The sequence below is a fragment of the Acanthopagrus latus genome, chromosome 3 (genome assembly GCF_904848185.1).
Source record: "Acanthopagrus latus isolate v.2019 chromosome 3, fAcaLat1.1, whole genome shotgun sequence".
In the NCBI taxonomy this organism is placed as follows: Eukaryota; Metazoa; Chordata; class Actinopteri; order Spariformes; family Sparidae; genus Acanthopagrus; species Acanthopagrus latus.
Window position 1 is genome coordinate 3266076 of NC_051041.1, and position 21425 is coordinate 3287500.

At 41.5% G+C, this 21425-nt stretch overlaps 3 protein-coding genes across 3 annotated transcripts in view; 2 read left to right on the forward strand and 1 right to left on the reverse strand.

Annotated features, from left to right (window-relative positions):
* The first annotated feature begins 6550 nt into the window (after positions 1-6550).
* LOC119017021 lies at positions 6551-8799 on the forward strand. The gene is made up of 4 exons (XM_037093407.1): positions 6551-6873; positions 7171-8050; positions 8169-8352; positions 8700-8799. The coding sequence occupies exons 1-4, from the start codon at positions 6610-6612 to the stop codon at positions 8797-8799; spliced, it is 1428 nt and encodes a 475-aa protein (XP_036949302.1). The 5' UTR covers positions 6551-6609.
* A 521-nt stretch (positions 8800-9320) lies between these two features.
* On the forward strand, positions 9321-15990 carry LOC119014357 (chitin synthase chs-1-like). The gene is made up of 16 exons (XM_037089448.1): positions 9321-9468; positions 9585-9759; positions 9877-9978; positions 10073-10214; positions 10414-10614; positions 11251-11366; positions 11898-12066; positions 12183-12362; positions 12456-12734; positions 12946-13138; positions 13290-13324; positions 13427-13491; positions 14153-14263; positions 14355-14569; positions 14681-14753; positions 15205-15990. The coding sequence occupies exons 1-16, from the start codon at positions 9437-9439 to the stop codon at positions 15295-15297; spliced, it is 2181 nt and encodes a 726-aa protein (XP_036945343.1). The 5' UTR covers positions 9321-9436; the 3' UTR covers positions 15298-15990.
* A 102-nt stretch (positions 15991-16092) lies between these two features.
* Positions 16093-21425, reverse strand: part of LOC119014557 (formyl peptide receptor 2-like) — a 7959-nt gene continuing 2626 nt past the window's right edge. Inside the window, exons 2-3 of the mRNA XM_037089855.1 lie at positions 19778-19964; positions 16093-19255 (exon numbers count right to left, since the gene is read on the reverse strand). Coding sequence (XP_036945750.1) covers positions 18365-19255; positions 19778-19957 — 1071 coding nt within the window. The 5' untranslated portion in view covers positions 19958-19964 and the 3' untranslated portion in view covers positions 16093-18364. The remainder of the gene's footprint in view (positions 19256-19777; positions 19965-21425) is intronic.

A 21425-nucleotide genomic window follows, 5' to 3' on the forward strand; every position in this document is an offset into this window, starting at 1 on the left:
TGTACGTTTAATCCTTCAGAAAGCTCCACTACAGACTCAAAAACAACACAATCTTTTTTGTTAAGCAGCATTTCTTTTTAAAGTGGCTGACTGAGAACCATTTGGTTCAGATCTAAAAAAAAAAAAACAACCAACCAAAATCCGAACTACTCTCTGGTATTTGTGATGAAAGGTCAGATTAAATGGTTACGATGGTGCACTTGGTTGGACGCACCATCACGTGTTTTACTTCCATAACCATAAAACACGTGCAGTATTTGTGATCAGAAACAAGATTAAGCGACAAGCACGGACGTTGTGTGGTGAAAAAAACAAACCCGGTCAATGATGCTTTACATGCACAACTGGGAGGCTTTCTGTTGGTCTGGACTTTGAGTTGGGGGGGATTTAACATACAAATACAAGTTACATGTTAAGAAAAAGCCCACTTAGAGAGATGACTATGGTAATATTAAAAAGTGCATCACAGAGCATTTGAACTCCATTAAAAGGGACTAATATGCTTCAAGTTTTTAATCACAAAAGTGATTAAATCCAGCAAAAAAACATCTGTATCTCAACAACTTATTTCACTGTGTCAAATTGTTGGTTTGTCAACAGGATTACATCGAACCGATTCCCATGAAACGTGGGCGGATCAGGCTTGATTGATAAACAGATGACCTACTGTTCAGTGAAGAGAAACTGATTTGGTTTGGTTATGGGAAATCTGACCTTTTTCCAGCAACATCACACAACATGCTGGCGTTTGTGATAAAAGGTCAGATTAGATAAAAGGCACTTGGTTAGATTGATCAGATAATTCCCTCTGCAATGACTTCAGTTTTCCACCATCATCTTGCCAGTAGAGAATTCGTCTGTTTCTTTTTTCCTTGTGCATCATGTTTGTCATCGTCAGTGTGTTTTAAAACGTATTAATCAATAAATTCTGAATTAGACACATCATTTTTTTCCACTGCTGATGTTGCTATGGAGCGAGACATCTCATCTCTTGCTAACCTCGAGACGAAGGTGACAGGCAAGGAAGCCAACAGTTGTTTTATCTTTTATCTTTGACTTAAGTCTCTCTGGTCAACGTTTTTTTAGTAGCCAGTTCCTTCTTGTAATTTGTGGAGGAAAAGTTCCTGTTCGCAGTATAATCGCAGTTTCATTAGCAGATATCAGTTGGATTTCCCCCGTTTGGTCACGATAGTATCAGCCCTGTCTGTCATTTATCGGAAACAAATGAGCAGCTTAAGTTCTTTAATTTTCTGGAGGCATTTCTTTATCAGATCTCAGATGACGTAGACATGTTGGGTTCAGTTTCTCTCACTGTCTTCAATACAACCGATGTCACAGTTTGGCCCCAAAGCAAGACTGAGTGACGTAATGACCCTTCCCTCCTTTTTCCTCTTGCCTGTGGTCTTGAGTTTCTCCCTAGTTGGATCCCCTCCCCCGACACACCTGTCTCACATCAGCCTCGTTTAGTGTTTCTCCACCTGAACCTCATCTAAGTGTCCTTGTTTCCTGTTTCTTGGTTTGTCTGTTTTGGTCCTCGTGTCAGTCTTGAACTTTTGCATGATAGAAATTCAGGTGAGAAAAAGTAACAATGAATAAATATTTTGGTGTTTTCAGACTCCTATAGATCAACTGCCGCCTTTCAAACAAGTCTAAAACCAAGAAGTACATGTAAATTAACATCCTCCAAGGGTGTCTCACCTGAATATAGTGTCATTGTGATAATCACAACCTTCAGTACAGAACATCCAACACTTGTTTATGATAATTAAAAGAGAAGCGAGAACACATTCGGGTGTGTTCCCGTATTGTCTTTGATTGCTTTTGTCTTTTTTTTTAATGATGAATGTAGGTCAGTGTATCATTATAAGGTGTTGTGTATCATCTTTGTTGTGAGCAGCAGCAGGTAAACACACACAACATCACAAGGTGGAACATCTCTGCTGTTATCGAGACGGAAACATCACACGTGCAGTATGAACACGAGTGTTTCACTGGAAATGATTATCAGTTCTTAATCCCTCTGATGTTAAGTCTTCTTGTGTTTTTGAAGGTGTGATACTAAAAAAAAGTTGATACTATTATAACTTTTTAAAAATTATTTTCGTTGTTTTTTTAAATTTGGGGACAACTGTAACGTGGCCTCACGTGGTTTCTCATTCTAATGTCATCGTAGACTTTTGAAAGGTAACTTACTGATTTAATAAATAAAAACTTACCCTCACACTTCTTTTGTTTGTGTTCTTTATCTAATTTGGTCACTGAAATTGTCACCTGTAACTCGTGTAATGTTTACTGACGACCTGTATCCTTGAATGTGTGTGTGAACAACAATGACATCAAACAACGTATCTATCATCGTCAGTAAATTATGGCACTAAACTCGGTATGTGGCATTTCCACCCGCCAGCAACACAAAAGAGCCGCTCCACCTGAGAGGAGTGCAGGTGTTGATACTGCCACCTCAAGGTGACACAGTTCTGATCTGACCCAGTTCTGTGTTCTGCACGATGTGCATATATGGGCGTTGTGATGGCAGCATCATTTTAAAGTAAACACACTGGTGGTAATTTTTATTATTACTGTTTACTTTGATAACTCTTTAAAATCATGCTCTTTTATTATTTTACCTCAGCTAATGTTAGATACTGACACGTGTTGTGTTTACTTACTTGAAACATCTTTAATCGTCACCCTGCATCTTGTTTTTTAATTTTTTCCATGCACAAAGTTAATTTCAATAAGGAAATAAAGAGCTTTAATGAGCTTTAAGGCTGCTGTCTCTCTCAGGCAGCGGCACTGTGATGTCACAAACTGGATATTTCTTTAGAAAAACACGTGTTAATTGTTCATTTTCATTAATATTGTGACTGGATTTGAACTTGGACCATGTCAGACTATATGATGTGGAAAACCTTTGTGTTTTCGAGCAAATAGTGGCGATGTGCTGTGACATGTCAGTTCTGGTAGCAGATGTGCATTTCTAATCTCATCTGTGAAGCTGAAATTCATAATAAAACGAATGAATCATGAAGTTAGAATGTGCATCGCCTCGTGTGATCTGCGAGGAGGTAATTCTTGTGCTTCATCTCATTGTTGTCTCTCAAAGTAGGACTTCAGGTCACGTGTAACTTATGAATTCATGCTTGTAGGTTAAGCTAATTATCTGACATGACTAACATCATTTCTTTAGAGTGCTCTGGGTTTCTCACACATACCGAAGTCATCTAATAAAGTTACTTGGCGTCCTCCAAAGGTTAAGCAATTATAGATAATGGTTGGTTTAAGCAGGTGTAAACAACCGACTGCACTGTGACAAAGTTGTTCACATGTCTCTATACTACGTATGTTATTGGGACAAACCACTAGATAGCGCAAGTTTGCCTCTTGTCCCACCATTGTCCCTGCTGTTTCTGACCTACTTATCCATGCATGACTCAGAAGGTGCCGCTCAGCCTCACTTCCAGTCTGGAGGATTTAATGTAATAATCCATGTAAAAGTCTCACAGTGTAAAGTCTATGGGCCGATGGGAACTTGTACATTCAATAGGCCGCAAAACCAAACAAGAGAGCCAGAAAAGCTTTTTGGCGAGTGATTTCAAATGGTCTGAATGTCCGCCATCTTTGCATCTGGATCCTATTTGTTTGTATAAATCTATGCACCTGTCACATCCTCATACAGGCCCTACGTGGTTCCTACCATTCTCATGTCTGTGGCTTTTTGCAGACTCATTGCATTGATTTTTGTTGAAAAGCATAGTTACAGGGATAGTTTCTTCTACAGTTTGTTCTGCCGAAACTGTACCAGCAGCAAGACGTAGTTAAGCCACCTGCGTTTAAGTGTTTAAGTTAAGCTACATTAATTTTTTTTTTGTTCACTCTCAGGCAGCAGTATTCTGAGGTCATAAACTGGATATTTCCGTAGAAAAACACGTGTTAAGGGTTCATTATGAAATACAGTATGAAATAGTATACGATGTGCAAACCTTTGTGTTTTCCAGCTAATAGGAGCATTTACAAGTCAGGTGAGAGAAAATAATAAATACTTTGGTGTTTTCAGACTCCTATAGATCAACAGCCACTGGAGACTAAAACCAAAGAACAAAGAAATGTCAGTTAATTAAAATCCTTCAAAGGTGTCACGTGAACATAATGTGAGTGTGATGATCACAGCCTTCAGATCAGGGCCTGCCAGCAAATCAGCACCTGTTTACATGATAATTAATAGAGAAGGAAGCCCAAATTCAGGGGTGTTCCCTTTTCCTTTTGCTGGCCTATCAAGGCCAAGCAAATTCATGATAAGGATATTATGCAAATATATATAGCAACATTTATTCTGGTGACTGGATGATGAATGAAAACAATGAGAAGTGTTTTTTTTTTTTTTTTTTAATATCAAAAATGAATCTACGAAGTGTGTGAAGCACAATATGTGAGTGAGCGCTCTGGTCTAACATGATGTCTCACAAGTTCAGCTGCAGGAGCACACACACACACACACACACACACACACACACACACACACACACACACACACTCTCTCTCTCTCTGGGTGTTGCTGCTGATTGACAGGTTGAGTGTAGCTATGAGTCACCTGTCATGATGACTGCCTCTGGAGCCTTTCTTGGTCAGAACGTAACAACCAGGCGAAGCGTTCACATCAGTCGGAAACATGGATGAAGCCCGGAGCGTTCCCAAGTGAGTAGAAACATTTTTGAATTGAAAAACTGTTTAATCTTTATTATCTTATCCAGCAGTCTCTGCTAATATGAATGAATAAGTGAAGCATGATTTAGGATTAAATGAATCGGGATTGTACTTCTCCTGTCTTGTTGTCAGTAAGTGGATGAGGTCAAAGATGTGTACCGAACATAATATATTTTTATTTCAACTATTCAGATTTGTTCTTTCAAAACACACGGTTCAATAAAATGAGATTTCTAATGAGCAGATGAATTTCTGAATTTCTGTTCAGATCCACAAATCAAACGCCTGTAAATCTCTACGGGATCCAGTCCAGGGAGTCCGACCTGTGTGATGCTCGAAATGTTCAGTGTTTTGTGTGTTAATTTGTGTTTGAGGCTACAAAAAAATGATCATTCCCACTAATAATCAATCTTAAGGCAATTGTTGTATCTGTTGAAATAATGGAACTCTCTCCGTATATTTATATATGAACACAACATGAGATAGATAACGACAGAAATAAATGTGTAAAATTAACCCTTACACATGAATTTATCATATTCACACAACATTTTGTGTATTTAAAAGACTTCATGCCGATCTCGTTGCTATCTACCGATGTAATAACCTGCCTGCAGTCACCTGAGAGTTGACACTGTGCTGTCTTTAAACCAGGAGGACGTGGGACACCTGCCGAGAGGTCCACGCCGTGGAGGATGAGCAGACGCCGTGGAAAATGATCAAACTTCTAAAGTTCATCACTCTGAGTGTCGTCGCCGTGACTGTGTTTGGATTGGCTCTCTGCAGCAAGGTTAGTACACACACAGCACGCACCAAACAACATTTTCAATTACAAAACAATACTTTACTATAATTACATTGAATCTAGATAAGTACTATTGTATAACATAGAAGAAGAAGAACAGCAACAACAACAACATCAAAAGGAGAAGAAGAAGAACAAGTGAAGAGAAGAAGAACAACAACAACAAGAGAAGAGAAGAAGAACAACAACAACAAGAGAAGAGAAGAAGAACAACAACAAGAAGAGGAGAAGAAGAAGAAGAACAACAACAACAAGAGGAGAAGAACAACAACAACAAGAAGAGGAGAAGAAGAAGAACAACAACGACAACAAGAGGAGAAGAAGAACAACAACAACAAAAGGAGAACAACAACAACAACAACAAGAGAAGAGGAGAAGAAGAAGCACAACAACAAGAGGAGAAGAAGAACAACAACAACAAAAGGAGAAGAACAACAACAACAAAAGGAGAACAACAACAACAACAAGAGAAGAGGAGAAGAAGAAGCACAACAACAAGAGGAGAAGAAGAAGAAGCACAACAACAAGAGGAGAAGAAGAAGAACAACAACAACAACAACAAAACGAGAAGAAGAAGAACAACAACAACAAGAGGAGAAGAAGAAGAACAACAACAACAGGAGAAGAAGAAGAACAACAACAACAGGAGAAGAAGAAGAACAACAACAACAACAACAAGAGGAGAAGAAGAAGAAGAACAACAACAACAACAACAACAAGAGGAGAAGAAGAAGAAGAAGAACAACAACAACAACAACAACAAGAGGAGAAGAGAAGAAGAACAAGAACAACAGCGAGCAGAGGAGAAGAGGAAGAAGGAGAAGAAGCAGAGGAAATATCTGTCTTGTAGAGGGATGTATTTTTTTGTAGTTTTCGTTTTTAGAACTTCACCATCAGCTTCATTTCTCAGCTTCTTAGTTTTAACGACACTTCTACAACTTTTACAACAAATTTGAACCACTCTTCTATTTTAATAGCTTGAATGGATCAAGCGACAAAACAACACTGTTTTATGAGGAAGATGCGTTAAATGCTCGGATATCTTTTGCAATCTAAGGAGTTTTTTGTTGAGTTCAGCTGACAGTAGTGTTAAAAGTTAAATGCTTATGTTAAATAAAGTGCATTTTCTCTCTACTCGTCTTTCTGCATCACCATCACTTTGTCCTCTGCTCCAGACGTCCTTCCTCCTCCTCATCACCTTGTCCAGTGACGGCACAGAGACGCTCCCAGCTGAGCAGAAACCCGTCGCTCTGCTGTGTATCGGCTGCTCTCTCATCGCATCCAGTGTGCTTCTCTTACAAAAGAGTATCTGGAAGGCGTTTTACAGATCCTCAAAGCTGCCGGCCAAAACTACTGCAGCTGTGGTGAGACAACATTCCTGAACTATCACTTCTCTTTTAATTAAGGCCTTGAAGCCATGTTAGAGATGACAGTCACAACTCTGTTTTGGTTACATGTAGACAATTAAAGCTCATCGCATGAAATGTTCTCATCCTCCGATGCACTGCACCACAAACACCTTTGTTATAGTTTTCCTTTTTTTGTTGAAGTGTTTGGCCCGTTGAATGTAAAGCTGAGCGAATGCTTAAAGAGATAATCTTTCATCAGCTGTGAGTAAATCAATGAATTATCAATGTTCTGCTCCTGCTTCTCCTCTCCAGGTTCTGTTCTTTGAGTTCTTGGTGTCTTTGGGTGCAGCGATTCTCACCATCGTGGCGATGCCGCACTTGGACATCGTCACTAACGTGACCATACTGAACAGCGTAGCCGTCCTCGCCGCGCTCCTACAGGTGGTCACTCAGTGCATCGCCAAAGAACGGAACCGCTTCCTGCTGCCATCCATCACCGCCTTCATCCTCATTGTACTCGGTTACGTCCTGTTCCTCGTTCTTTACATAATAAAAGATCCTTTTGATACCAAGATGGCCATTTGGGTGGGTCTGGCTGTTGGTGGGTCCTTCTTGGTGTCTTTAACTTGGTGGGAGAGCTACTTCAGACTGATCAGCCAGAACAGCAGCTCCATCTTCCTCAAGAACCTGTGCAAAGACATGACAAAGTGTCAGAACATCCTGCACATCCTGTCCAGCCTGCTCAGGATCGCCGTGACCGCCTGTGTCCTCGGAGCCTACGTCCCTCTTGGCCAAATGGACTGGGACGTAGTGAGGTCAATCCCAGCGCGTGAAACAAGAATTATCGGCATCATCATCGGGGTCCAGCTCATCTCCTCTGCTCTCTGCCACTGGTTTGCATTGGCGGCCTGTAAGATGCACGCACTGAGGCGATGCTTCATCCTGCCTCTGTACCTCGCCTCTCTGGCCGTCATGGCTCTGCTCGTCGTCCCCGTTATCGTTTACTACCAAGACTACAGAACGAGTCTGAACGGCACTCAGAGCATCAACTTCACAGAATACTGCAATGTAGTTGTGACTGGAAGAAACCTCAGCTTGAACGGCAGCGTGTTCCCACATCTGGTTCTGGATGTGACACAAAGTCTGTGCTTCCTGGACATGTCCAAGATAATGGACATCGGCCTTCTGACAGGTAGTAGACTGAAGTCAGTATTGGGAACTTTGAATCTCATTCTAAAGTTTGTAGTAATTTGGGGTCAAGTAGATAATTCTGGAATCTTCATTTAATCCTGTCACTTTTCTCCCTTAAGGTTCAGCGGTGTCGTGGTGGCTCGGGCTCTTCTTGGCCACATTCCATCTGTGGCAGCTCAGTCTGCATCGCATCCAGAGGACTCAGGATCTGCTCATCAGGAGGCTGTACGAGGGAGGGTTTATGGAGCAGTCGCTGCTTCTGAACGTTCGATTTGACATTCAGACTACTGAAAAGCGAAAGACGTAAGTGTCAATTTGCGTTTGTGTTGTTAGTTTGTTTCTGGTTCTGGTTTGTTACTATAGAATGAGGGAGCCTTCTTCACAGAGTCCACCACGTTGCACAGGCACCCAGAATGTCTTTGACATTTTTGGCATTTTTAGCAGCCAGCAAAGGGGAGGCTGAGATGAGGGGGATTCAGCTGGTTGCAATCTCACAGCAAGATGTCGCCAAATCCTACCCACTGAATCGCTAAGATTAGCTTTCTACGGTAGCGCAGGTTAGGTTTAGGGCCTTGGGTTGCCCATGTGTTTGTGGGATTATTGTGAGTTTTTTTTGTAAAAACAATTGTCCAAAAATGTGTCAATTCCAGATTGAGACCACAGGACCCGGTGAAAGTGTTCTTTTGTGCAACCATGTGGCATGAAACCTACAGTGAGATGATGAAGATAATGATTTCAATATTTCGGTAAGGAGTTAAGAACTCATTTGCCTTTTTCTTAAACAAACACCATTCCTCAACTTTATAATATCGAGAGAGTAGTTTGGTTTTTATGATATTGACATATAGATGGGTAGGCAAGTATTTTATTCTGAAACCAGCCAGCATAACAATAACTATCAAAACCTCCACTTGCTGCTAAAATCACTACCTTTCTTCTGTAATTTCTATAACAAACACACCTGGTTACCTTGTTCGTCCTGTGATTGTTTGAACCCGACCGTCCATCCCAAGCCTCCTCTCTATGGACACTTCACTCTTCAGACTTCTTCTTCTCACCTCCTCCTTTTCAGTTGCAATACATACAACAGCCACTAGAGGTCACACCTCATAAAATGTCTTAAATATGGGTTGTAATGTCCTGCTTTCATTTTCAGTCTATAAGGTTGTTTGTCGCAAAATAACAGATCTCTACTGCAGTGCAACAACCTTCAGTTTCACAGTATCTTAAAGTGTTCACGTTCACGTAACTCCTCAGATTGGACCAGTACAGGCCGAGGAGAGACGGAGAAACGAGTGATGTGTCTTTTGAAGGCCACATCTACTTCGACGACGCCTTCAGAGATGTTCCTGGGAGTCGAGGACGCCACGTCAATGAGTATGCAGAGATGCTTGTTGAAATCATCCAAGAAGTTTACAGGTAAAATCTGTGAACTCAATGTTAATGTATAAAATAGAGCAAATATCGAATAATGTCAAGAGTCTACAAAGAGAGAAAATCTCACAGATTAAGTGTCTCTCCTTCTCTGTCATCAGTTCCTTCCTGAACCTTGATAAAGACCTTTTCCAAAAGCAGCAGCAGGTCCCAGATCAGAGGGTTGTGAGGACGCCGTACGGAGGGCGTCTGGTGGTCACCATGCCTTATGGAAACAGTCTGGTGGTTCACTTCAAGGACAAGACACTCATCCGCCACAAAAAGAGATGGTCTCAGGTGGGGAAAAATTACTTTTCTTAAAGACATTTTGAGGTCTTTGCTTGTCTGAACTGTCAGTGTATTTATGCAAATATAAGGAGAAGTTGTCGCTGAAAGACATGTGATATTTCCCAGGTCATGTACTTGTACTACCTCCTGGGCTGGAAGCTCACAACCAAGTATTTCAGCAAGTGGGGGGAAGGAGGGAACGAGGCTGAGCTGAAGAGAGAGTTTGAGGTGGGAGGAGAGAAATCATCAATCATGTGCTTGCAAACACAGACTGAATACTTCTGTACAACGAACCAGAGCAAACTGTTTTCTGTTCCTCCAGAAAGAGAAGCACAACACCTACCTGCTGGCTTTAGATGGAGACACGGACTTCCAGCCAGCTTCTGTGATGCTGCTGATTGATCGTCTGAGACTGTATTCACGCGTCGGGGCAGCATGTGGCAGGATTCACCCAACCGGATCAGGTCAGTTAAACTAGAGAACTGATAATTGTACACTGTAAATGAATGTCAAAGTACAAGAAGAAAGAAGTTGCTTTCATCCTCTGTCCAATTTTGACTCTATTTTCTGTACTCTGTAGGCAGTTGCCTAGACAATCCACATTTTGCAAATCATATCCACAGTATGAGGTTGATGCAGTAACAGTGTGTGTTTCCCTGGCAGGTCCGATGGTGTGGTACCAGAAGTTTGAATATGCAGTGGGCCACTGGCTTCACAAGTCGGCGGAGCACGTGTTCGGCTGCGTGCTGTGCAGCCCGGGCTGCTTCAGTCTGTTCAGAGCAGCGGCGCTGATGGACAACAACGTGATGAAAAAGTACACCGTCAAGGCGTCAAGGGCTCGACACCACATCCAGTATGACCAAGGTAACTGAAAGATCACAGGAGCGGCCCATCAAACTGGAGACTTCATACCTGTTTCTGGTCTATTTCTATAGCTGACTGTACAGAAAGTATAGATAAATGTTGAAAAGTCTGATCAATGTGTTAATCTGTATTCACCCCAATATGAATTGCTCCATGTGCATGCCAGTGATGTATTGTTAAGACCTGGAGATGTTGGTGCAGGTCAGCCTTGCTTCCGTTGGCAACTCGCGATATTATAGCTAAAAAAATACCCTGCGGCCCAATCACATTTTCAAGAAATTCGATGTGTGACAGTTTTACAGACGCCTCTTTTTTAGTAATGCTCTATGGGAAAATGAATTCTAGGTTTTGGGGGCCACTGGGCAGAATTGGAAGCAGCGTTTAGCTGTACAGCACAACCGCTGCCAGATAGTGTGTTAGCCTATGTCAGTTAGTCTCAGCTGTGTCTTGTTGTCCAAAAGTGCTTGCAAATGCTCTGATTTTGGTTTAAAAAGGCAGGACATTTTTACGAGAAACATGATTTTTATGCTTCAACTGTACGCACGACAAATCACCTCAATACCAACTGACTTATCCTCCAGGTATGAATCATTGCTTTCTGTTGATCTTTGAGAATCTCTGTGATCGTCCCTGCAGGTGAGGACCGCTGGCTGTGCACTCTGCTGCTGAAGCAAGGATGGAGAGTTGAGTACAACGCAGCCTCGGATGCCTACACCAACGCCCCTGAGGAGTTCAAAGAGTTTTACAACCAGGTGATCAGCCCAAACCACTTTTATATTACTCAAACTTTTGGCACCAGAGGGGGTAGTAACTCTGAACCTGTCATCTGCCATTGTAAGACACATAAATGATAACTGTTCTCACATGATTCTTTGAGCCAGATCCAAAATGGTACCTTGCTTTTCAGGTTTTTCATCATTCTACCGCACAAAGTCATTATGATTTAAGAGATAAATACCATGTACAGTATGTGTTAATATGTAAATTTCAAAAGGAACAAAGGAAAGGAAAACAACAGCGTAGCTTTGCTTCCAACCAAACACAGTGTCAGGTGTTTGCTATAAATTTATGTGAAAATTACAGTAATATTGAAATATGTAAGTTAAATATATTTGTGTTTTCGTATCCGTAGTGAATATAAATTTAATAAAAAACACATTTTAGAAAGAGTGACTGAGGACACAGAAATGAATGCAATGTCTAGTTGGACCATTTGGCCCAAAGGTTTAATGTTTTAATATTTTATAATATAATTTCTGAAAACGTTTACTAACCATCTTCAGCGTCGTCGATGGGGACCGTCCACCATGGCCAACATTGTGGACCTGCTGGGCTCTGGTACTCTGGTTTCCAAGAGGAACCAGTCCATGTCAAAACCCTACATGTTCTACCAGTTCCTCAGCTTGGCCTCGTCCGTACTGGCGCCATCCACCGTCGTCCTCATGATCGCAGGTCAGGCTTGTTTTAGAGCTATTTTTCTGCCATCTTAGCCGAGACAGTTTGACCTACACTGAGCTCCATGTGTTTGTAAAAGCCTTTCTTTTGTCCGCTTCCTGTCCACCATTCAGGTAGTTTGACCGTGTTGCTGGACATTCACCCCAACGCTGCTCTGGTCCTGGCTGTGATCCCTCCCGCTGTCTTCCTTGGAATCAGCTTCAAGATCAAGTCAGACATTCAGATTCTCATTGCAGCAGTCATGAGCGTCCTGTACGCCTTCCACATGATGAACTCAGCACTCACATTAATAGGTGTGTTGGACACAAACACTACAAAGCCTGTTAATACCAAACGATTTACTGCTTCTCATTTTCCATCGGATTGCTTTTTTTCCCATCCAACAGTCAGCATGGTAAGGGAGGGAACCATCATGACCCCCAGCGGCATCTTCATCATTACCCTCGCCTGCTTTTACATCGTCACTGCACTCCTGCACCCTCAGGAGGCCGGCCTGATTGTGTACGGCTTCCTTTACATCCTCTGCATCCCCAGTGCCTACCTGCTGCTGGCCATCTACTCTATGGTCAACATGAACAACGTGTCCTGGGGCACCAGAGAGACGGCGCCTGCTCCTGGAACTGCCACACCGGCAGCCCAGGCCCCACAAACCCAAACCCAGAAGGGTAAATACTGAAACTCAGAGTAACTCATAGGGTAGATGATTGTGGGATTTAGATGGGCAGTTGACATGTTGTGCCACATTGGACTGACTAGTGAGCAGCTTTGTTCCTCTTTGGGAAAACTTCCATAAATCTCTAATATAGTTTTTCTTGCGACTATAATTTACTCACCTGGTGATGTTCTAAGTCATTCTACTGATCGTTACTCTTGCAGTCAAAAGCACATTGGCACGATTCTTCACACGGGCCAAATGCTGCAGAAAACTCTGTTGGAGAGGCAGCGCAGAAGAGCGCATAGTGAACCAGGAGGACCCGACCGTGGAGGCAGCAGTACCTGAACCTGAACCTGAACCTGAACCCCAAAACACTCTTGTGGATGAAGTGAGGAATCCTGAGGAGGAGCAGGGGTAAGATTGATCGGAGGGTTTGTAGTGTGTAAAGTTTCATTGCTGTTGCTTAGTGCTGGTGTTTAAGATTAAAATCGATAATAATGTTGGTTAATAACATATTATCAGGGACAAGAGAATATTGTGCAACCTGTTTCCTGTTTTATTTCAGGCCAGAGGTTCCTGCTTTCACATGCCCGAACCAGTGTGAGTTTAATGTGACGATAAAAATAGGCTTAAAATCAGTAGAAAAAGAGAAGATTCGAACGCAGTTATGTTGAGTAATATTTGTCGTTCTCGTTTCTCCAGGTTGGGTCACACAGCTGCAGGGTTTGTCCGATGACATGCGCCTGCAAGAGGACACACTCAACCAGGTCTGAATTTTTGTTTCATAACTCAGAGTAAATGTCGTCCTCTGAGTCACGTCTGTCTCATCAGTTTCATGTGTCTTAATTACCACCGCTAATGTTCATGTGTAAATGCCACAGCCCCTCCCTCGTTCTTACATCACCATGTGATTATCAGGCAGATATGTCAGGCCAAATGTAATGTCTTTAATCCAGCACTGACACGAAATAACACCACATAACATTACAAATTAATAATGTCAAAAAAAAGTCTGGATTTCTTCATTTGCTCATGTTTTAGTATGCAAAAATAGAAATCTCCAAATTGGGGATTTTGGTATGCACCCACAGTGGGTCTGTGTCTGAAGTGCCAGCTAGTATTCCATGTAAAAAAAAGTCCTGTTTGTTGTAATGATGTAAAATATCATCTATCTTTGCGTTAAACCACATCATCTTACTCAACAAATGTCAAAACACCAACGCGGTCGCCGCTTCAGCACAGAAAAGGCACTTAAGAAAAAATGATGTCCATTCACCATCATACAAAGTGATTGTGAAATAAGATCCCATGAGGGAAACCAGAAGGAGCCTCTCTATAGAAATCTGATGAGTTGATGATCTTTGTCTTCTTTTGATGCAGTTGGATTTCTCTTTTCTTAATTAAGAGAGTTTCTTTCATCCCCTGCAGGACGAGGAGCAGTTCTTCAGAGAGCTGACAGCCAAATACCTGGAGCCTCTGCCTCATGACAAAGAGAAGCAGAAAGAAATGACTGAAAAACTCAAGAGTCTGAGAAACAAGGTGTTTTAAATGACATATTTATGAAAATCTCATGATGTATAAACACAAAATGATCGTAAAAGAAATCTTTTTTTTCTCCCCTCATGCACAGATCACCTTCGCCTACTTCATCTGTAATGCCTTCTGGCTCGTGGCGACGTTCTGTCTTCAGCTCCTGGACTCGTTCATTTTCATCCAGGTGCCGAAGATCAACACCAACCTGCAATTCACGGGAGAGTACATTTACATCGACCCACTGGGCTTCATGTTTCTCTTGGCCTTCGCTTTGCTGGTTCTCATCCAGTTCGTGGCCATGGTGTACCACAGGTAACCAGTCACCTGTCAGGTCCAGTCAAAGGAGGCACTCCTTCATGTGATCTTTCTCACAGAGATAGATCAGTTTTTCTTTTATAACCAGATTGTTCTATGATTTTTCAGAATGAGCACCCTGATCCATTTCGTGGCATTTCAGGACACAGAATCTAAGTCGGACAAACAAAAACAGCAACAGGTACAAACACCACCAGTAACTATAGCTGGTACCACAACCGTTTATTCTGATTATGAAGGGTGGGATGAGCAGACAACTCGAGTATCCCAGAACATGGAGACATGGAATCAGCTGCAGTGCTGTTCTGAAAACACTGTACAACTTAGCTTTGTTAGCAAAGTGTCCGGAGTGTCACACTTGTCACTTCCAACTTAAGTTTATCAATTTCCTTCTTTTGTTGCGCTCGCGTGATGATTGCTGCATCACGCCCACAGTTAGTGGAATCATAGCCAATCTATGTGTCAGCAACAGAAACACGGTATTCATAAAATTAAAGGTAAGTCCACACTGATGAGAGCCAAGAATGTCATACCACACCCTCTAATAGTTAGAGTGGATATTAATGATGCAGTGTTGCTGTAGGTGTGGCAGTACAGCATTGATGTGTACTCATTCTCTTCATTTTTGATAGGTCAGCGATGATGAAGAGGACGACAGTGACAGCGATGATTTCATGTTTCCGAGTCTGCTCACCAGAACGCAAGATCAAGGAACTCTGGTGTAAACAAGTGACACAACAGCAACACCCTGAAGCACTTTGAAAATGCCTTAATGTTACAATTCAAACAAACTTTATTGTGTAATTTAAATTATTTTTAGTCATGTCACGATGGTGTGCTCTGGAACTGTTCGTGTGTGTGTGTGTTTGTCTTGGCTACATAGTGAGGACCAGAGTCGAAAACCACAAAGTGAGGTCACTTTTGGAAAGTGAGGGCCGTCGGTTGGTCAATGAGCGTCAAACGTAGCACTGTGTATCTCTGACACTTTATCTGAAGGATGTGAACTTACTTTACTTTGAATCTCAGATTTCTTTAACTTTCAAAACAAAATTAAATCTCGCTGGTTTGTAAGATTTTTCCAACAGTCGAAAAATGTTTGATTGTTTCAAGAAGAATAATCAGACATGTTTGAACTGAAATGGTGAGACTGTATTTTTCTGTGCTGATGAACAGGTTTTTTCTTCTTTGTATTCATTGTGATAAATTATGATAATACATGAAAAAGCTGAAATCGTTACATGCCATTTAGTTTTATATGTTGTATCCCCAGTTTTCATTAAAGCACTTGGTGATGAACATCTCTTATCTATTGTTGTTTTTAAGTCTTATTATGGAGAACAAATTTCATTCTTTCTTTCTTTCTGACTGTCTGTATTTTTATCTTGACTTTTAGTTTTTCTTTCATGTTTTTATTTTGTATCTATTTTTTCTTTCTGTTCTTTATTTCTTTACTTTTGGTTCTTCTTTCTTTCTTTCGTTCTTTCTTTCTGTTTTGACTTTCTTTCTTTTCTCTTTCTTTCTTTCTTTCTTTCTTTCTTTCTAACTTTGTATTTGCTCCTTCAGATGTCATTTTCACTCCTCTGTTGTGCAGTTTAGTTAAAGATTTACAGTGTGTGTTCGTGTTGCTGTGAATAGAAACGTTGCACTTCATACACAGCAATGTGTCCTTTACATTATCGGGAGATTTATTACACACTGGCAGCAGCACCAGAAGGGTTATGACCTTTGTTTAATCATGAAATTAAATTCAAAAGTGGTTTATGACCAAACAATAAAGGAACAAAAAAAACTGCCATTGTCAAACAGCCTGGTCAAAGGCAGTGAGTGATTTAGAGAAACTTCTGATGTTTAAGCTTTCTTGCAACTCTTCCACTAAACGGAAGGTCACATCCTCTTTCCATTTTGTTTTGCCTATTTATATTTGTCTCTCATGTCATCCCTCCAGAAGAGGAACCAGAGCTCAACCACTGATGTTACCAAATAGTCTTCTCATAACAATGGCATTTTATGGGTTTTAGTTTAAGTAAACTTTCTAAAAGGCAGAAGTTATTGCATTAGCTGAGCTTGTGTTTTGGTTTTCGTGCTGTGAAATGAAACCGTCTTTAAACCATAAAATAACACTCATATTTATTATCCCATGCATGATCAAATAATGTAAATAATATATCAAGATGTGCTCCAACTTTTAAAGCTTTTTAATTCATGTTACAGTTTATCTGTTGTCTTATAGTATTTACACAGTTATATTATTTACAGAATCTCAGAGCTTGGCCATTGCTGCAGTGAACTTTAAATCAAAGAGTAAAACTGTGACATTCAACATGATACAGAACAGTGACACCATAAAACCTAAAGTACAGTGAGCTCAACATAAACAGTCTGATTGCACAGACATGTTTCCTAATGATGTGTAAGTAATCTGCAGAGCGTGTACAACAGTGTTTTATGAGCTGGTTGCTAAGGACTGATGCTCATTGTTGACTGACCAGCTTCGAGTCTTTATTTGACTGTCCACAGCCCATGAAAGCCATAAAACTCATCTTCTCTGTGGTTACAGCTGATGAAATCTTTTCAGCAGTTTGAAAAATGAAAGTGCTAATAGAAAACCAAGTGACAGATTACCATGAAATGCTTCTTTACAGTTTCAGTTCCTCTTCACCTTCAGTGCGACCTCTGAACACCAGACAGTGTCATGACTAAAGTCAGTACAGACTTTCCTTTTAATAGTCTTGCTTCCTTCTGCCACCCTCTGTGTCCCTCCAGACTCACCACAGTTCCACTTTTTATGCAGCAAAACACAATTTTACAGGAAAATGTGAACCTGACCTCAGTTTATCAACACGTTAATTTTAAGATCATGTGTCTATAGCCAGTCTCATCTCTGTAGGATCAGCAGTTTAGACAAGTACAATTCAAAATCAATACTGACAAGTGCAATTTTTTCAAGTCTGAGTAGGAAATACTCCCGGTGATAATTACAATAGAAAGACAGTCTCAGTTCTTAAAGGGCCAAACCTGTGGTTTTGCATTTCCTTGCATTAATACTGCAATTAATGTTACTCAGAAACAAAACAAGGGGAAAGTGCAACGGGACAGTTATTCAAGAGATGGATACTTCCTACCACAGCCCTTTTTCTCTCATTTTACAAGGTTACAAGTTACATTTATTGTCATTTTTAATTTACAGGGGTTTAAAAACAGCTGTATTTTAGTCCTTTGTGCTACATCTATTTGAGAAAATGTAATCTTGATGATGAATTGAGGAGTTGAATGTGACCTGGGGAGTGAAGCTGCTCTGTAGTCTGGTGTTAGGGCAGCGGATACTTCTATATCTTTTGCCAGATGATAGCAGGGCTGAATGGACTGTGGCTGGGGTGGATGTTGTCTTTTAATATCTTGTGCAGACATCTCACTTCACCAATATCACTGTTGATGAGTGCCAGTGATGTTCTGGGCAGTTTTAATCAAACACTGGAGAGCGGTATGTAGCACCAATCTTAAAAAATATACTCGCCTTTTTACCTTATCAATAGCCCAGTTTAATGAAAAGACCATCCCTCCAGGAGTTAAGCCAGGTGAGGGAGGTGAAGGTGTAGGCCAACAGTTATCTACAGCTTGTTATAACTCAAAACAGGCCTGGTTTTGAGTTGTTCAATCATATCTGAGGGATTTGATCTCAATCATGCACAGCTAACAACCATTAAATTCCATTTTCATATGATTTGAATGGCTTAAAACATGATAAAACAAAAAAATATGGCTCTTAAATACTCAAACATGTGTTCAGGAAACTCAGACTTTTGCTACATCCACTGAAGTCCGACTCCTCCCTGTTGCCACCACGGTGCTGTGTTTCGAATCAATGCTGTCATCCACAGAGCGCTCGTTGGACTGGGTTGTCTGTCCGTCCACGTCCTCTGCCAGAGCTCTCCTGTACACCCCCGCCAAACTCTGCCTGAACCGGCCCCTCACGTCCAGCCCCATGCAGAAGTACAACAGGGGGTTCACACAGCTGTTGAAGTAGGCGATGCCCGACGCCACAGGGTGCCAGATCTTCACCACTGGGTTCTTATTGTCCACCATCTTCACCAGCAGAAGGCAGTGGTACGGCGCCCAGCACAAGAAGAAAGCAATGACTAAAGATGCTAATATACGCAGAGGGCGGGACTTCTTTGACAGGCGGGTACGTTTGATGCCAATGCCAGCCAGGATATAACAGATGAGGATGACCATGAAAGGCAACATGAAGCCACACAGGAAGCGGATGGTATAGAGAGCAAGTTTAGAGCTGCTGTCACCCTTCGCCGCCTCCTTCACGTCCACAGAGCACTTACTCAGGTTGTTCTTCTGGTACACTTGGCGGAAGGCGAAGTACGGAGAGCTGAAGATGATTGCAGTGGCCCAGACGCAGGCAGCCACCACCCTTGCCGCCCACAGGGTGCGTCGTCGCTTGGTGAAGACAGGCTGCCATATGCAGAGCGCTCGGTCCAAACTGATCACCGCCAACAGGAACACAGAGCAGAACATGTTGGCATATTTGAAGAAGCCGTTGAATTTGCAGAGAAAGATGCCAAAGGGCCAGTGGTTGAAGAAGAGCTTCTTTGTGAGTGAAAAGACACGTGTGAAGCAGAAGATCAGGTCCGCTATCGCCAGATTCACCAGCCACACATTGGTCACAGTTGGCTAGGGAGGAAGAAGAAGACAATATTAGTTTATATATTGTCATAGGGCGGCTGTAGCTCAGCGGGTAGAGCAGGTCGACTAGTGATCAGAAGGTCATTGGTTCAAATCCCAGCTCTGTGTCCTTGAGCGAGATACTGAACCCCACATTGCTCACTAGTGAGAGCCCTGCGATGAGCTGGCGACTTATCCAGGGAGTACCCTGCCCTCGCCCTGAGACAAGGCTGGGATTGGCTCCAGCAGCAACACCCCGCAACCCCGTGGAAAGGGATAAGCGGTTCGGACAATGACATGACATGACATGACATGACATGACATATTGTTACATTTCGTCACTTCTCAGCTTCATCACATGCATAAAGACAGCTGCACATATGGGGGACTGTAATCTTGCTGGGGAACTTTTTGTATTTTGCTCTCCTAGCGCCAGAAACAATAAATCTAATGTAAAAAAACAACAGCACAGACACAATTTATCGACAATGAGCTACAGAGGATCTCTTTGCATCTACACTGTGCATCTACCTTGAGCTTGAATCCGGCCACCCAGATCACCATGGAGTTCCCTGTGATGCCGAGCACGACGGTCAGCGTGTAGAGGACAATTGACACGTTGTCCATGATGGCGTCAATGTCCACAGTTGTCCCCTCGTCATTCTTGGAAGTCTCGGGGATGAGAAGAGACTGAGAGGTGTTGGGAAACATCTTGTGACTGTTAAACGCAGAATAAACGAAAATCAAAATGTTACCTGCCTGAGGTCAGACTGGATGAGTTAAAAGCTACATTGGTTTAATTTATTACTGCAGAGCCTTCAAACAGGTGAAATTGTGGCTCATTTGAGCGCACAGTTAAATAATCTGTTCACAAGTTGTTGATTTGAGTAAAGAATTTATTGATCTGTGCACACAAGGTATTCATTTGTCCACAACATGATGACAGAGAGTTTTGAAGGGAAAGGAAAAGATTTTCATCCCCAGCATGAGCAAAATACACAAGTTAGATACAGTTTTCATTCCATGTCAGAATGTAAAAAACGTGGTAACCACCAGAAATGCAGCTGAAATTCAGTAAAAGCAGCTGACAAAGAAGAAAAAGTCATAGCTTCTTTGCTTCTAGCTTCTTTCAAAGTTCAACGCAGTGATAATGATACTAAATGGTTCGTGGTCAACCAAAGATTGTCTCTACTTTAGAGGCTAGTTTATAAACTCACTGCTGGTTTTGGGGTTACTTCCTGTTTTACTCTGTGCTTAAAAAAAAAAAAACAAGAACATCTAACTGAAGCACACCATACAAGACGAAACTAAAAACAAACCTGAACTACCAAACAGTTTTGCTCAAGGAAAAACTTTGTAAGAGAGTCATGAGCTTTAAAAAAGGAGTAAACTTTTCTGATCACAAGCCTTAATCTGTGAAAATAGACATTAACAGAACAGTGTGAATGAACACGTGTGTGTGGACGAGTCAGATGTGCCCAGCTGACTCAGCCTGCTTCAGTGTCTGAGAATGTACCAAGGTGTGTGTGTGTGTGTGTGTGTGTGTGTGTGTGTGTGTTTGGGCTTAAAATACAACTTTGTGTGTGAAAAGAAACATTCACACTGACGACCAGCATGTAAACAAGGTGGACAACAAGTTAAATAATCTGCACACACGTGCAATAGATTTGACCAGCAGCATCATGTTGTTACGTAATTTACAGAAATCATATCAGACAGACAGACTTGAAATTGATCAAATTCACGATAACGCAGGCTGTTATGAGTCACGTCTCCTTTGATGTTTGTCATTACAGTTTCTAATCAGGCTAATCTGATAAAAGTGCTGCACGATCTCACTGCAACAAGTTCTCAGTGCACTTGCATTTAAAAACCTTCTCACAGTCCATTTTCAATACTGCACAGTAAACTGCTGCGTGTAACTGAAGCCAGTGTGTCTGAGTTTTGAAAATCAGTTTGTATTTTTTTTTTTTTTTTTTTGGTTCAAACCTTTTCCTTTCACACCTAAGCCATGTCATATGTGGTTAAATTTAACACAAGCTGGACTCATGAAAGTAGGTTAAAAAAGCTCTGTGATCGCTTCCTTTGTTTGGCCACAGGAGTTTCCTATTTCAGTAACCATCTTGTCAGAACTCTGATCACTAGTTTGATATAAACAGTGATTACATGTTATGTGAAG